This window comes from Rhinoderma darwinii, chromosome 2, assembly GCF_050947455.1.
Source record: "Rhinoderma darwinii isolate aRhiDar2 chromosome 2, aRhiDar2.hap1, whole genome shotgun sequence".
In the NCBI taxonomy this organism is placed as follows: domain Eukaryota; kingdom Metazoa; phylum Chordata; class Amphibia; order Anura; family Rhinodermatidae; genus Rhinoderma; species Rhinoderma darwinii.
Window position 1 is genome coordinate 433,630,155 of NC_134688.1, and position 18,298 is coordinate 433,648,452.

Below are 18,298 nucleotides of genomic sequence, written 5' to 3' on the forward strand. Positions count from 1 at the left end.
GAGAAGTGGATGATACTTCTCATCAGAACGGCCAGCTAGTAAAAGTAGTAAAAACGCCCCGATGTACGCACATAATACACGCCCACTTGGACTTTTACTTTTAAACACACCCACTTGGACTTTTGCAAGCCTCATTTGCATAACTACAAAAATGGTCATAACTTGGCCAAAAATGCTCGTTTTTTAAAAATAAAAACGTTACTGTAATCTACATTGCAGCGCCTATCTGCTGCAATAGCAGATAGGGGCTGCAAAATCTGGTGACAGAGCCTCTTTAAATGCCCTCCACCCTTTCATTGTTTTAGAATATACCACAGGCATTGCAAAACATTTACACTGTGCTTCGCCCCTACTTTCTGCTCCCCAAAATCAGAGCTCAGGGATCAATACATGTTTAGTGGTGTGCAAGCTTTCTCATATTTAGATTTTATCAGAGGGCCCTTTCATCAAATTGTTTAATCACAAAAACCGTTCTCTATATTATAATTACATGATCATCAAACCGTATGATGGCTGCAATCATTACGATTCCACTAGTCTGGCATCCACATAGTTACATAGTTTATTAGCTTGCAAAAAGACACAAGTCCAACCTATAAGCCTACAATGTTGATCCAGAGGAAGGCAAGACCCCAATGGGGTTAATACCAATTGCTTCATTAGGGAAAAAATTCCTCAGTTTCCAAATATTGAAATCAGAATAAATCCCTGGATCATCATCCCATCTCCAAAATCTAGTACTCATAACCTGTAATATTATATTTTTAAGAAAGGCATCAAGGTCCTTCTTGAACTTGTTTAAAAAAATCAACCGTCAAAATATCCAGTGGCTGATGTAACGTCCGTGGTCGCTGACCACGAACTCCTTCCATCCAGTCGACACCATTCTCTCAAGAGATGTCTGCACATACGGCCGTCCTGCTCCACAGTGATCACCAGGGTGCGCTCACGAGCTCAGTCCAGACTTAAGAAGCCAGAGCGCACGCATGTTGGTGATTGAGCTAATTGCTCCATAGCACCCTGGGCTATAAGAAGGTCCCAGCCCCATCCTCCCACGCCTGAGCTTTGTTGTTGTATTCCAAGTCTGTCTTGCAAATGGTCCCCTAGTGTTTCCTGCTCCCAATGTTCCCTGTTCCTGTATCCTGTAACCTGCATCCTGATCTAGTGCCGTGCTAGGCTGTAGCCGTGCTGTGCTGTATACCACGCCTGTCCTGCTTTTCCACGCCTGACGTCTACCTGCTGCCTAGTTCCGGCCAAGCCTGCCTTGTTACTGTCCGAGCTGCCACGGGTACCCTATATAAACTATAGACTCTGGCCTGCGCCTTGTTGGCCAGCTGCCATACCGCCAAGGCGGCACAGACCAGTGGGTCCACGAACCCTATCTGACAGCCCAGAGTTCCTTAAGGGGGTTTTACACTGGACGATAATAGGGCAGATGAGCATTCTACGAATGCTCGTTGCCGATAATTGCCCATTCTAAACAGGGGAACGATCAGCAGTTGAACCAGCAAGCGCTCGATCATCTGCTGGTCGAATCGTTTTACAAAAGTAAAATATTATCATTGTCGGCAGCACATCTCCCTGTGTAAACAGAGAGACACGCTGCCGACATGATAATAATGTATGGGGATGATCGATCGGAGTAACGACCGCTCGACTCCATCCATAGCTCCGTGTAACAGGAGTAAACGAGCACCGATGAACGATGTCTCGTTGATCGGTGCTCATTGCATCGGCCGATTATCGGCGGGTGTAAAAGGGCCCTCACAGATCTTCCAAATAATAATTGACGCTAATGTTTAGTCAAGATACAACAAAACTATTATGGGTCCTGGAAATTTCATCCATTGGGCGGTTATGGATTTGGTTAAAGATATTTTTTATACGGATGGTAGGTGTTCTGACATATTGGGCGTCGAATAGATTATTTAAAATATACAATCTAAAATAATGAATCTGTATGGGAAAATAATGTATTTGTTGATAAATGTGACAGTCGTTTACTCAGCAGTATTGCCCTTTGTAGTTTCCTATAAGAACCTTGGCCTCTAGACTACCTGTCTGAGAAACACTTAGTATTACACATTCCTGGGCCATGAAGGGAAATTCGGATACTTCTACTAATTATGTTTGTGCAGTCATGCAGGTTGAGTTATGGGTCGCTGGCCATTTTTATGTTTTGTGCTGATTTTCCTTCTTTTTCACAGGATTGGAAAAGAATTTGGCAGAAGTTTTATTTCTCCAGAGCTCTTATATTGCATTAAGGGATCGTCATCAGCCAAATTATATGTATTTTTTCCTGCTTGAGTTCTTCGCATTGTTAACGTAGGCTGTTGTGTTCATTGCAAACCATGGGGGGAAGCTAAACATCTTACGATCTTAAGAATGTGTGAGGTTTTATCTCGAATGCACCAGTGGAACAAAAAATGGAAAGCTAATATAAGCAAACAGATGCAGAACATAACTATGGTGTTTTAGGTATATCTTAAAATTATAGCAGTCTCCAACAGGTCGTACATTGGCCAAACCATATTCCACCGTCCAACCATTTGCAATGATCAGTGCTGCAGGTGCTTGAAAGGGATAGAGAGGGTGTGAATGGTGGACGGTGTTGACGAATTCCAAGTGCCGATTTTGGAACCTGAAAACTGAACGTGTGAAATGTGCGGTTGGGCGCAGGCCAGTAATGCAGTTTTTTATAATTTTATAACTCAAAGGGGAGAACCTTCCAAAAGGGATGTTCTGATGGGTCAAAGAGGAGGTTTGTCAGAAGATTGCATCAGTCTAGTTAATGGACCGCCACCGATTTCCAAAATTATAGCGAGCCTACACCCTCATTTTCTTAATATAACTTTCTGAAACCTTGCTTAAAATGTGTGCGAGAATTCCAGTACCTGAAATCTATCGGCAGCAATAAAAATGGTTTGGCCCTGGACCACAAAGCTGTATTTGGTTTTAGAAATCGGTAATGATCTGAACTCAAGGAATTTCCTGTGTGCTCTTCTGGCGTGTATCTGTGACATGTCAGGAGGTCATTTTTGAATGCATTTCCCCTTATGTTAAAATCAAAGAAAATTGTAGGCGTCATTGCGTGTATATGTGAAAAAAATCGTTCTTTAGATAAATCCGAGAATTATACAAGGAAATTAGGTTCTCCAAATAAGGGGTCCCAAATGACAAACTGACCCGTTACAAGTTTAGGTCTTTTTGTTATTTGGAGACAATTTATCTCTAATATTTTCACCTAATATTAAATATTCTAAATGATGAAAACTTTATTTGCACTTGTTCTTACTAGTAGGGCCCTTGGTGTGTTCTGTTTTTCTTGGTAAACTGGTATCCTGGTGGACTATTGAAACAATGAAAAGGTTTCTTCCTAACACAGTGCCACACCTGTCCACAGGTTGTGTCTGGTATTGCAGCTCAGCCTTTTAAAAGTGAATGGGTTTGAGTTACAATATCCTACACAACCTGTGGACAAGTGTGGCTCGGTTTTTGGAAGAAAACTGACATGTTTTTCTAATCCTGTACAATCTCTAAGAGGAAATCTGCACTACTCCTCAGGTAGACAACTAAAATGACTCCCAATAAATTGGGTTATAATAAAGAAATATAATTTTTATCGTTATTGAAGTAATATGTTCAAGCTGTTCTAGCTCTCATTCCATCTAAGATCTCTACCTGTCTTCAGGGTCTGTTTTTATAAAGGATGTTGATGACATTCTGTTAAGGATGTGAATGCAGATTTTCCATACTAGTGATGGGAGTACTACTATTGGAAGCAAAGTTTTTGGGAAAAACAACTGCTATGGAAATCTGATTAATAGGTACAGAACCTGATACTTATACTTCACATGTAAACATCTTAAGAAGGTTTCCTAGGAACATCAAATTACTTCAACCTGCTGATAGCTACTGATAATTTAGTAAAAATTCATTTATGTAAATATTTTTGTAAGGAATTATCGAAGTTTGCTGTAAGAAACCTCTTGAAAATGTTAAGTAAAACTGAGTTGTCTGATTGAAGCCAGATTTTATTGAGATACATACCCCTCCTCTCTATAACAAGACTGGACCGATATTCTGAGTTTGGTTGCAAATGCTAATACCTAACTTTTGGGAATTTTATATTATTCGAGTTCTGCATTAATATATAAATTATTTATTTATTTTGCTTCTACGAAAAGTGATCTTCAAATCTCATTGCGAAGGCAGAGCAGTGGTCTGGGTGGTACTTAATCCCTTGGTCAGTGGTTGATGTATGACCAGCTTTACCCAATGCCTTCATCTCCATGTGTGAAAAGTCAATGTGCTAGGCTGTGTTCACATTACTGTCACGACTTCCGTACCAGAGCCATGACCGCATTGACAGATCTATTTTAAAACGGATCCTAACGAATCCTCATGGATCCCATTGACTTATAATGTCTGTCAGATTTCGGCCCCATGCACACGACCATAGCCATGTGCACGGCCGTGATTTTCGGGTCGGCCGGCCGGTCGCAGAGTATCACCCACCAGCTGCCCGCAAATGGCGGGCCATGCACATGATTTCCTATGAGCTTGGACCGCAGAACACGGCCGTAATAAGACATGTCCGTTCTTTCTGTGGTCCAGTCTCCTGGGCCATGCACACAACCACGGTTGTGTGCATGGCCCATAGGAATGAATGGGGCCACAATTCTCCCGTGGATTTTTGGGGGAATGGCAGCCGTAAAAGCACGTTCGTGTGCATGGGGCCTTCCTTTTTTCTAATATATATATATTTAGGATAGTGCTGCAGACTTTGCTATTCTTGCTGTCAAAAATCAACGGAAACCCAACAGAGTTCAGAATAGCTGTCGTGTGAACAGAGCCGTATTATCACAGCATAGCTACTCAACAAAGACATTGGTGGGATATTTTATGGAGCCTACAGGAAAAGGGGCACTTCACTTTCCTAGCGTTGCTGTTCCTTGGTTCTAGCAATCGGCAGGGATCATAGTGGTCAGACCCCAATCAATCTAGCATTGGTAATATATATTTTCAGTATGCCACTAATGTCTTTGATGAAACAACCCCTATGATATAGCGCTTCTAGTAAATGATTGTCATTGTGCAAAAAAAGTATAACAAATATCAAATAAAAAGTATACAATACAATATTTCCTCTATACAGCTTGTAATATAATTCAGTACCCGCTCATTCTGGAAAGGCTCCCTCATACTTCAATATTATTTTCCATCTGGTAAAGAATTTTGATGTCCGTAGAATTAGCGGAATGTCTTTACTTCTATTTTAATTCCTCTGCTGCTTAAATAAGTTTTCATTTGTTTCTCTTGTTGCCGGGAAACCATCCTGCCCAAGGCTAACAGATCCCGTCATGGAGGTCTCCAATTTTGATGCATCTAATTAGGGGTTCTCTGTCTTGGTGGGGAGAGGGGACCGGTGGAAGTGCCCTACTAGAGTTATTTTTTTTTAAATTATTATTATTACTATTATATATATTTTTTTAATTTTCTAAAATATATTGCTTAAGGGTGGATTTTCTTTTAGAGTTGTTTAAAAAAAATATATTGGCACTATTACCTTTCTCGCTCTTGCTCCAGTAGGTTGGTAAATTCGTCACTTTTTTCCATATAGTCAGTGTGTTTTCTCTTTTCTTCCTCTAAGTCATACAGAGTTTGTCTTTGGGATTTCTCCACCATTAGAAGTTGTTCTAGCATTCTCTTGTGAGTATCCTTCTGCTTCTCCACAACCTTATCCAGCTGTATAATACAAGAAAGATTTGTTAGTTACAGTCCTCTGCGCAATTAGAGACTTGGGTCCATTCGGCACCAGGAAAACATTGCATTTTCAAGGTAACAGTTTGTGCACGGGTAGCAGTATAACCTGCCTTAACGGTTCTCTATGTCGCATAAAACCTTCTGAAGTACTTTTGTGGTGAAACCTGTAAAGGGAAAAACGGTATCGGTGAACTCCGTCCTTATTAGCTCTTCTCTACTCTTAATAAATTTAGTGCATTATCGATTGTTTTACTGTTAAAATTTGAAATCTATGCCTGTTATAAACTGGCTTAGATTTGTACTATAATTTGTAACAGTTTCTGTCCTAAGTAATAATAAATCTCATAGCCGAGGTAGTGGCCCTTCCCGGGTAACCCTACCCACTTCTTTCGTCACGTTTCAAAAGTGACGAGAGAGTAGAAACGTTTGAGCTTTTTGTACCAATATTGGCAACTTTTTTTTTTTTGCCACAAAAATGGCGTAAATCTGTTAATAAATTCCGCCCTATGTGTACAAGCTAGTACCATTCAATACATGGTATGTGGTATATGTAACTCAATTATTAGGCAATGCATTGTACATACAGTAATCGATGGATATAATCAATCCTATAAGTAGGTTGGTTCAGAGCCGGTCAGCAGTCTGCATGCTGATGTTTATGGAATATGAATATTTATTTTGTAAAGCCTTTTGTTTTTTAAAGCCACTTATTCTTTGACATGTGAACTTCTAGCTATCGTTTTTGGTCTTTATAATGTGGACTTTGCGAACCGCCAAAAGGTAGAGTACAGAATGCATTAAGAGTACGGAAGAACTTTGTGTTGGAAAGTGATCCAGAAAATTACTAAGAGCCGAACATTCGTCTTGGTGAGTTTGTTTTTTCTCCAGGCATAGTCATTCACAGTGTTAATGGCTGCAAGATTTATGTCGGAATAAAAAGTATTTGCAACCTTTAATTTGCTTAAACATTAGGCGCTGATGATATTGTATCTCATACTGAAAGTATATTGGGACACTACATAGGACTTGGTTAATGATGTACTGTATTCTGTATGTACAAAATTATCAATAACTATCAGTTGGGAACGCCTTGGAGAGCAATACTTAGTTTGTCAGCCACAACTGGAAAAGAACAACATTTCACAGATTAAATCTGCATATGAAATGAAGGGTTGTTTGGACTGCCGTCTCGACATGTTGCGGGAGCTCTTCTAGTACAGCTCTACTTGCACTACTTTATTGCAGTTATCTGACAATGAACCACTCTACGATGTGATCCACTCTATGGGCATCGCCGTTCCCGGTGCTGTAGTGAAGGAGCCACATTGCTCCAGCTTCAAGACCTTATGGTCACATATTGATGGCCTATCCAAAGGATCGGCCATCAGTGTAAAATCCCAGGAAGTCCCTTTAAAGAACAAGTATTGTGAATTGACTGAATGGGGTATGAATCATTGTATAATTATAAAAAAGTACAAGATAAGATTTGAATTTTCAAAGATAGTCAGCATTTTATATAGCTTTAGTAACTGAAGTTGTAAATATCTTGTGCAACAGCAGAGTTTACCTTTATTTCTAAGGTAACCATATTAAAAATTACGAAATATAGCACATATCAACCATCTGCCCTTGTATACAACCTTTACACCATCTTTTTATGTTTATTTTTGCTTGGTTTAGAAATGTAGCTTTCTAATTGTTGTGTTATGAAGCTACGGATTGTTAAGCGTTGTACCATCTGGACGACCCCTTCTCAATCACAGCAGGTCCAGCAGCTAGAACTCCCAGTGATCAATTGTTAGCTCTGCGGATGGCCACACATTTCTCCTGCAGTGGCCACTACAGGAGAAACATGGTATTACATGGCTACTCTTTGCACCAGCTCTCTGCTCTGGCTAATATGTCTATAATAAGGCTTATGAAGAATAGTTGTTGTAATGGGATAAACCCTTTCATCTGCCAAACCACCTGCAGACTACTGGCTGCGTTCTTAGCAGTTTGTAGTTGGCCAATTGGCCTTTGACTACAGACTGCTATAAAAGCTGTATTAAAATACTGTGGCAGCACCCATATGAATAAAGTGAACCATATCCCTGTCACTTTGCCCTCCGATGGCAAGTTTTAGTCATATAAAAGTGATTAAAAAAAACCTTTCGATACCAATGTGACGTTACCCCATCGGCCTGACGACAAATAATTGATACGAACCAAGTGCTGTGGTTTCATTTCAAACAATACTGGCCATGGCCATGCTGCCCAAAAGTTGTGCTTTAGTATTTGTGCATAGAGGGATACTTTATTATTACAGTAGTTGCTGCTTGTGTTCGCCTCCCACATTACTACATAGAACCTGATTGTTTAGTTAACCAAAAAGGGCACCATTTACGTAATACTGCTTGTATTTTTGTCGGATTATTTATAGGACGGCTATCATTGTAAAAACAAATGAATCCACCCATATCGGTTATTTAAAAAGCAGTAAATATTGTTTATCCATTGAAGGACTTTTTCTCTGCCCTTTTGAGGCTTGTGTGTATTCTTTGGCTAATTTCCATGAAAGCAAAAAAAGTAAAACAACTGATTTATTCCCATTAGTTGGTTTCTATGGTTTTCTGCCTAATGTTGGTACTTACTGACGAGACTTTGTTATAAAACACTTACCCTGCAGATCATATTCCATCTTTGTCTACTTTTATACAGATATTGCTATGATATAAATTAGTTATATGCAATCGCTGTTTTTGGAGATTTATATTTTTTTTGTTTTGTTTGGGATGTATTTTATTTTATCTTTATTCTGCTTTACTTCCCTTACCAACACCAATCGTCTGTATGCTCTTGAGCCACGTGAGTGATTCAAAGGAAAGAATATTCATTACAGGGGAAGTCATTATGTACACCTTTTTTTTTTATTTTTTTTTTTTTAAATAAAAATGTGTATCAGTGTGTTTTGTGCAACTTTCAAAATAGTATTTTTTTAATTTATTTTTACCTTTTGAGATACAGCTGCTTTGTATTCTGTATACATAGCAGCTGTATTTTTCACAGACCTGTATCTGTCAGGTCCGCGGGACTGACGGGTTCAATGTCAGTGGGTCGACACACAGGATCCAACTGTTATTGATTACATCTAAGTTACGAACGTAGATCTGATCGGTAACCCCTCGATCCTGTGTTAGAGACACACAGGACCCGCTGACGCTGAATCTGTCAGTGTCGGTGACCTGACAGATTCAGGTTTCAGCGCTAGATACTTCTGCTCTCGTTATCTAACAATAATTCTATACAATGTTTAAACCATATTCCTATACAATCAATTAAGACTTGTGGTCACAAGCCCCAGATTAGGTCATTGTTGACACTCACTTCAGCAATAACTGATGTGCCCTGTGTGACCGCACACTTCAAGGATGGTCAGGCCCTCACTTGTCCCCCTCAGGCCCTGCACTAGGCATAACATGCTGTATAACTTTTTTTTACCTGGAGTGTTCCATTAAAGAGGACCTGTCACCTCTCCTTTTTGTTTTAGTAAATACTTGTGTTTTCACCATGAAATAACAATTCTGGAATTTTACTTCGAACTCTGCTATGTGCCGTACCTCTGTTACTCTTCCTAGAAATTTATAAATTGACAACTAGGTGTGTCCCTACACAGTCACTCTGTCAGCACTGTCAACTGGCAACAGTTGTCAGATTGTTCATAAACTTCTAAGCGGAAAAACACCGGAACGCCATAATTTAAGGCTCATTCAGACTAGCGTATATGTAGTCCATGTGACGGCCGTTAAAACAATGGCCATCATACGGACACATGTATTTCAATGGGGCAGTTCACATGACTGATGTTTCAACGAAGCGTGTGAAGGGTCAGTGAAAAAAATAGGACGTGTCCTATTTCTTGCGTTTTACGCATCCCTCCATAGACTCTAGTCTTTTGGGGATTGGTGACAACGCGCTTCACACAAGTGCGCCTTGGACGTGAAAAACTACAGTTTTTCACATCCGAGGTTAGCTACGCTCATCAGAAGTCTAAGGCTACATTCAAAGAAAATATAAGAGAATACAATTATTTACTAAAACAGACATGTCAGGAGAGGTGACAGGTGGTCTTTAAAGGGTTATTCTTATCTCAGTCATTAATAGCATATCTACAGGATATGCCATAAATGTCTAATAGATGCAGGTCCCAGCTCTGGGACCCGCGTCTATATCAAGAACGGAGGTTGACAACCCTCTTTCACCTGGTGCTGCAGCCACTGGCTGTCGACACCAGGTGGGTACTAACGGGAGAGGTGGTTGCGCATGCTCTTGGGTCTCTCTCCATTCTTTTCTATGTGATATACAGAAACCGCTTAGCAAAACATGCTCCGTTGTTTCTGGAAGACCCGGTCACCTAGCAGACAGTCGACTGCGCTATTTTTTCCGCCAAAAAAACGGAAACCTTATGGAACGGAGACAAACAGAAACCATTAGCAATACTATGGTTTCCGTTTACCTTTCCGTTGATGGGTTGCTTGGACGGAAAGGTCTGACTGAACCCATCAATGCAAACTAAATTCTGATATGGACACACCCTAAAGCAAAAACATCTCGCTTTTTCACAAAATAAAATTACCTCACACTTATTCCAGCAGATCTGACACGGTCAGTGTACCATTTGGTACAATACGGGAAAAACTAAAAGGGTTCATTAAGGACCCTGAAGTTCTCCTAATGTTTTAGATGGGAAGATTTTAAAGCCGTCACAGACTGCAACTAAATGTACTTTAGGATTATATCCGTCTCTGCTTAGGTATGCAGTATCACCAGTTTGTTTTATAACTTGTTTTTTTTTTTTTTTTAAATCAATAAAATTTTTATTACGATTTTCCAAACACATGCAGAAAACAAATGCATCAAAAAGTCAGCACCCAAAGGTCTCCCAACGTGAGAAGGCCCAAAGAGTTGTTTTATAACTTTTAATCACAGATTATAGCCAGTTCACTATGATTTTACGCTCTGTTCGGAACACTTGCTGCAACCCTCAATATGGGAAACAATGTATATTCCACTAAAAACAATGTCGGTTGTGTATTTTGCTATTTACCATAAAAAAAACATAAAAAATAAGCTCTATTAGAGGGGTGACCAAATTGGGGCTTACGTTTATTAGGGCGCGACTGATCACTTACGGTCTGTCCAGGTGTTTTGGGACTTTACATTATGCAATTTTATCTATGGATGTAGTTATCACGGACTATAATCTGTACTGTATGATAACACAGTGGCAACCTGCAAATATCATGACCCATGTGTATGTGGGCAGTCCTAGAAGGCGGCGCCAGTGACTAACGCACACAGTTTGCATTCCTTTCGCTACCATGGTCATTTAGGGATATGAAGTCAATCTACAGAAATTCCTAATCAGCAAATAAGCCACAGTGTATGTTATTTAGAAACAAACGTAATGAAAATCAGGACAATATCCTGCTCCGCATACGGCCAAGTGCTGACATCATGTCCACATGTCAGAATGGATTTCTACCACTTCGGGCCTTCAGAGAGACATCTTTTGTAAATGGCTAAAATATTAGTCTTTCCAAGTTAACATTTCAAGTTTTAATTGAAAACAGATAGAGTTCAACTGGAAAGGTTACACTGTAACAAAAGTGCTATGTCTGAAATAAGAGCGAGCGCTATAGCCTGACTGGCAGCTATTGAAGCGCCATTTCAAAGAAATATATTATCTGCTATTTTTCATTACTTCAAATATTATTTTTGCTTTAAAAGCTTAATAACGCCATGATTTATGCCAGGGCTGATGAATTAAAGCAATGATAGAACGAGATTTCAAATGAAAGTTCTCTTAATATTGGTAGTACAGAACAGCAGCAGGAATTGTATTCTTCTTACTTTTATGGTGTAGGGTGTCCCTGGCAATGGTAAAATAAATATATGTGGTTTACATTAGGAAATGTATTCCTTGGGCTACGATTACTAACATGACTGTTGGGGATATGTGACTGTGTGCACTTGTACAGAACTTGACACTACTTCATCACTATGACAAACATTTCACTTCTGGCTTTGCACTTTTGCTCTAAACTTTTTAAGGCAGTCATTTTTTAACTTTTTTTTTTTTTTTTTTTTTTGTATAAACTCTTTTTTATTAAAGCAGTTGCATAGAAATACATTAGTCAATTACAACAACTATAACAGGCAGCATTTATGCCTGGCACATCAATATGTTATGCTTGAGAACAATATCTTCTCTTCATGACATCTAAAATTTTATGCCATAGCAATCCGATGTTTGATGTATATAATCAGTCTGTCTTGTATGCTCAACTGCGACATGACAGACAACCAGACAAACAAATAAACAAGTAAACATATCACCGTGACCGTGACTCATGTAATATTCTTCCTGTACTGTAAGTACTATCAAGTACTAAACACTCTGTGCTGTCCCTCTTGATCAAAAATTTTTCTGGACTCCCCTCTCTATCAACGAGTCCCACTCATATTTCCCCTATCCTTGGTTACCTAAAGCCTTGTCCCTATTTGCTAGCCAAGGCTGCCAGATTTTGAGAAATGATTTCCTGTTTTTATTTTCCCACCCTGCAAGTTCCTCCAGCCGACATATTTGGTGTATTTTGTTCACTAGTTGGTCCAGTGATGGGGGTATTGAGCTCCTCCACAAGGTAGGGATCAATATTTTAGCCGCTGAGATTATGTATGTGGGAAGGTTTTTGGAGGATGGGGAGAACTCTTTTGTTGGTAACCACAGTAAGATCAATTCTTTTGTGAGTGACACTGGATTTGAACAGGTTCTTGCAATCAGATTTTCTACTTCTTTCCAGAAGGGTTGGATCTCCCTGCACGACCACCATATGTGGGAAATGCTACCCACTTCCCTCTCACACCTCCAGCATTGATCTGAAGTAGATGCCCGAATCCTGTATAAGTAATCCGGCGTTCTGTACCATCGCGTTAGTAGCTTGTAAGAATTTTCTTGCATTCTAACACATCTAGAAAAACCATGTGAATGGCGCAAAATGTAAGATCTATCCTCTGCATTGAACAAACAACCCAGTTCCCTTTCCCATGCTGGTATAAAACCTGGCGTGTCCTTGCTCATGTTTGTTATCAACTGTTTATATATCTTAGAGAGACACTTTTTAGGGGTCGTATCCCATAAAGTGTAGTTTTCCAACCATGTGGGGTCTGATTTGCTTGCAGCTACAGAAGCGAGAAACCTCTTACATGTGTGTGTGAAGTCTATCACTTGTAAGCTTGAAGGGCTACGGATTTTCAGTTCCTCATGTAGGGTATGAAGTGTAGGTGGTCCCATTGAGTCAAAAACTCTTTCTATCTTTAAGGACCTCAAATGAGACCAAGAATCAGGAACCTTAGAGCAAGTGGGGTTCAACAAACATGGAAGCACAGAGAGTGGCGCTAACATTGAGAACTTACTGTCACGTAGATGTAGTGCCGGGGAGGTGTGGCATACCTTAAGCATCCCCCATGTCATATCACTCACCACCGATGCTCTGGCAGGAAGCGTGTTTCCGACCCAAAGAGCAGAAGCCTGATTGTGCAACAATAACCCCTTCTCTATATCTACATGTGGCAATCCCCCTTCAGCCTTTGCCAGTTGTGTCCATCTCCCCAATTGTATTGCATTGTAATACGAAATTAGGTCTGGCAGTGCCAATCCTCCTTCAGTTTTTTTCCTTATCAATTGCTGATATGCGATTCTAGGCCTTTTATTATTCCACATAAATTCTGTGAATAAGCGTCTAAATTTTAGGAAGTAATACTTCGGAATGTCAATTGTCAAAGTCTGAAACAGGTATAAAACTTGTGGTAGAATGAATGTAGTAAGGAGATTTTTGCGTCCTATCCACGACATATATGGGATGCGTAGTTTGTTCAAGTAATTTTTAATTTTGTAGTACAATGGGTCGTAATTCCTGGCAAAAAGTAAGTTAGGGCTAGCCGTGAGTTTCAGTCCTAAATATTGCAGTTCGGATTTTTGCCATTTAAAAGGTGAACATGAGCTAATTGTCAATAAAATATTGTTAGGTAAGGTTATATTTAATGCTTCTGACTTCTCATAATTGATCTTGAAATTTGAAATCCAACCGAATTCTTCAAAAATTTGTATGAGGTTTGGAAGGGCCACTACAGGGTTTGTTATGAGGACCAATAAATCATCTGCATATGCAGCTGTTTTGTGCTCGAATTGTCCTACCTTCAGGCCTTTAATAGAGGGAGTTTGTCTAATTTTAAGTAAGAGTGTTTCCATTACCAAAACGAATAACGTGGGGGACAGAGGGCAGCCTTGCCTTGTTCCATTTTGAATAGGGAAAGGATCTGAAAAGGTGCCGTTCACCTGTATTCTTGCTGTAGGATTTTGATATAAGGAGAAAATCATGTCTATAAGTGTTTGGGGGAAGCCAAATTTAGAAAGAGCAGCTTTCAGGAATATCCAATCTATGCGATCGAAGGCCTTCTCCGCGTCTGTCCCTAGTAAGATCAAGGGAATTTTGTGTTGTCTAGCGTGATATATTGCATGAACCGTTCTCATGGTATTAAATTTCCCTTCCCTCCCTGGTACAAATCCCACCTGTTCTGCTCCAACCAATTTAGAAAGGTAACTATTAATGCGTGTTGACAAAATTTTTGCCCACCATTTCAGGTCCGAATTTAATAGGGAAATAGGCCTGTAGCTGCTGCACCTTTCCAGATCCTTCCCCTCTTTTGGTAGAATAGTAATGTTGGCCTCTAAAGCCTGTTTAGGGAAGCTAGCTCCATTCAGCAGGGCATTACATAGTGACAAGAAGTACGGCATTAATGTATTTTTAAATTTTTTATAATAAATTATGGGCAGACCATCTGGCCCAGGGCTTTTCCCATTTGGTATGGACATCAGAATCTTTTCAATTTCAGACAAAGTGAAAGGAACCACCAGCGAGGCTCGTTCTTCTTCTGACAAGGAGGGCGCTTCAATAGATGTTAAGAATTTTTGTATGGCGTCCGCCTGTGGGGTCCTACTGGCCTGTATAGGATCTTTTTTAATATTATATAATTCCAAATAATAATTCCTAAATTCCCTGGCAATTAGATCTGTTGTGGTGAGTTTATGCCCTTCCTTGTTTTTGATGGATGAGATGAACGTTTTCCCTCTTTGCTTTTTAATGAGGTTTGACATTATTTTGTTCCCCTTGTCCCCGTGTGCATAGGTTTTATACTTTAATAGTTGAAGGGTTTTCGCCGATTTTACATTAAGGATATTCTTTAATTCCTGCCTAAGGTGTCGTAATTCAGCTTGCGCTGACTCCAACTGTGCACATTTATGTATATTTTCCAGTGAGGAGATTTTACCCAATACCTGGTTAATAGTTTTCATCCGTTCTTTCTTAACTCTAGACCCCAAAGCAATGAGTTCCCCTCTTATAACAGCTTTATGTGTCTCCCATAGTATAGGCTGAGATATAAGAGGATCATCGTTAACCGCAAAAAATTCCTTCAACCGGAGTTCTAAGGCGTCAAAATCTTTTATATTTTCTAGTAAAGTGTCATTAAGTCTCCAGTTCCACCCTCTCATAGGGAGGTCTGTTAACTTAATTTTGATAAAGATCGGTGCATGGTCTGAAATGGTAATGTTACCGATTCCGGAAGATGTGACCGCCGGCAAGAAACGTTCTAAAATTAGCAAATGATCTAAGCGTTGGTATGACTTATGTGGGGCTGAATAAAAGGAATAATCCCGGTCGGACGGATGATGTACCCTCCACACATCGATCAATTTTAACCTGGTTAACAGCATTTTTAATCTTCTGCGGGCCTTATGGGTAATATGTGATGCTTTGGATGTGGAATCTAAGTTCGGATCTAAGACCATGTTAAAGTCCCCTCCTACTATCACCATTCCTTCAAAGAAGGGCTGAAGTGAATGTAATACCTTCGTCAACCACTGCGCCTGTCTCACATTTGGTCCATAAAGATTAACTAATGTAATTTTCGTGTTCAAAATAGTTCCTTTGAGAAATATATAACGACCATTAGGATCACTTTGTGTGGCTTCATGAACAAAGGGTATTGTGTCTCGTATCGCTATTGAGACCCCCCTCGCAGCACTATCATAAGAACAGTGAAACCATTTGTCATAAGGCTTAGTAGGGAGTGAAGGGAGCTTATTTGATTTAAAGTGTGTTTCTTGTAAGAAAATGAGATCAGCACTTTCTCTTCTCAACATGTTAAAAATCTGACTTCGTTTCTGTGGGACGTTCATGCCTTTAACATTAAATGATAAAGTTTTAAGCGAAGCCATAATGAAGTGGTACAGTGAGACAGACGCAGTGATGTCTGAGCACGGTCACGGTGTAAACATAAAAACTTAAACTATATACATATATTCCTGTGGGACTTTCCACCCGGTATCGAAGAGATCCCAGAGGAAGGGCAGAAAAAATCCCCGCACATCCTCTAGTATCCACAATTGCCATCAATATCTCCAACCCGGAGAAAGCACCTGAATACGGGTGGGGATGAGGGGGAGGAGGAGGGGGAGATTGGAACGCCAGAAAAACAAGGTTCCACCTCCAGAAACTGTATTATCCACTTTAAGCTCGTCGACAATACTAAAGTAAGAATGGGCTGTCCTCTCCGGCCATCTCACTATATTAGTGTAAACCAGTATATCCATATTGCATCTCATTTTATCACAGTATAATCACTCCTAACAGCTTAACAATGTTTAACACCGTCTAATCGTGAGCAAATATACTATAGCAATATCTAATACCACTGTATCTACCCTTACACAGCAGATAATAGTATACATATTATATGAGGACATTTGAATAGACCATTTACATATGTAATATAAGGCACATAGGGATCTGCTGCTATAAACAAAAGCATTTCAGTAATCACTCACGCACTCCCTAGAATTCACCACTTATGTAGTAATGGCAAATATTTTCATCGTCCATGGTGAGCCTTTCAATCAGCCAAAGCTGGCGTTGGGTGTTTCCGATATCGCGGAGACTTCATCCTTGACGCCACTTGCCATCCTGTTGGCGACGGTAAGTATGGGAGTTCTGGTATATCCGAAGTTGCTTGTACAGGCAGCCATGATGGGATGTCAAGTGGTGAAATGCTCAACTTTTCCCAGAGTTTAGGGAGGTCATCTGGGGAACGGATGATGCATTGTCGCCCTTCTATCATGGTCGCTAAACCGAACGGGAATAACCACCTCACCGGCAATTTCTTGACACGAAGCATGTCTGTCACTGGCTTTAAGATCCTCCTTTTAGCCAAGGTACTGGGTGCTATATCTTGAAAAAAGAGTACTTGTGACCCTTCATACAAATACTCCTGTCGTTCCCTCGCCGCTTTCAGCAGGCTTGATGTGTCTAGGAAACTCAGCAGGCCGCAAATCACATCCCTCGGCGGTTCGTTCGGCGCAGGCTTTGGTCTTAGCGCTCTGTGTACCCTTTCCACCACCATCTTGTCGGCTCTCTCTTGACCCACAAGGTCAGCAAAGATCTGTGTGATTACTTGGGGCAATGTGTCTCCTGTTACTGTTTCAGGGAGGCCCCGCATTCTGATATTCCGGCGGCGGCTTCGGTTTTCCTGGTCCTCAATCATCAAATGAGCGTTATTTATGTGAGTCTGATGTGAGGCAAGCATATTGGAAACGACGGCACTGTGGCTTAAAATAGAGGTTTGCGTTTCTTCTAGGTATTCCACCCTTTGCCCAATCTGTTTAATATCCCCTTTTATATCCGCCAACTCTTTCATTACAGGGGTGATTGCTTGTGTCAGTACCTTTTTAAAGTAGGAGCGTGATAGCGTGTCTCTGTCCCTCACCGGCTCTGAACAGGCTGCAGAGCTATCTTCCTCTGAGTCATCATCTCCAGCCTCGTCTGCATGCTGTGTCGGCGCCATTTTTTCCCGGGCCGCAGGAGAGGAAAGTTTTTTCTTCAGGTATTTGTCCATTTCGGACTGACTTTTTCCCTGCTTTGCAGGACCGGGTGAGTCTCTGCTCTTGTCCCTTGATGTTCTCACCATTTTGGTTGGATATATCGTCTATAAAGCTGTAGTTTCTGAAGGTGAAGTGAGGAGCTCAGGAATTAAGCTGCCATCACGATGCGTCGTAACTCCGCCCCCCCTAACTTTTTTTTTTTTTTTTTTTTTTAAAGTAATATTCATCAGATTGTATTTACCCCCAAATTGGCTGCTTTTGTTGTGCATAAATCAGAAGTCAACTTTTCTGACTTCAAATTTATCAAGATTTTCTTATTCTCTTAAGGGGCATATTCCAACCCGAACAAGTGTCAGCATATCACTGGGATTGATGGAGGTCCAAGGGCAAGAACGTCCACTATTTCCTATAATTACGGTGCTTTGTAGGTATCGCAAAAGTCCTATTCTCTGTATAGTGTCTGGACAGAAGTGGCGCTGTGCAGAGAAAGTGCCAAAGGGCTCGGCCCCTATATTATTGTGATCGGTGGAAGTCTTTGCGGTCAGACCACCATCA

General features: G+C 40.4%; 2 protein-coding genes across 3 annotated transcripts in view; one reads left to right on the forward strand and one right to left on the reverse strand.

The window, feature by feature from the left end:
- Positions 1-18,298, forward strand: part of CMSS1 (cms1 ribosomal small subunit homolog) — a 338,049-nt gene that overhangs the window by 127,927 nt on the left and 191,824 nt on the right. The gene's annotated exons all lie outside the window — the stretch shown is intronic.
- FILIP1L (filamin A interacting protein 1 like) overlaps positions 1-18,298 on the reverse strand; it is a 250,010-nt gene that overhangs the window by 105,230 nt on the left and 126,482 nt on the right. The window contains exon 4 of the mRNA XM_075854439.1: positions 5,570-5,748. Within this exon, the coding sequence (XP_075710554.1) occupies positions 5,570-5,748 (179 nt within the window). The remainder of the gene's footprint in view (positions 1-5,569; positions 5,749-18,298) is intronic.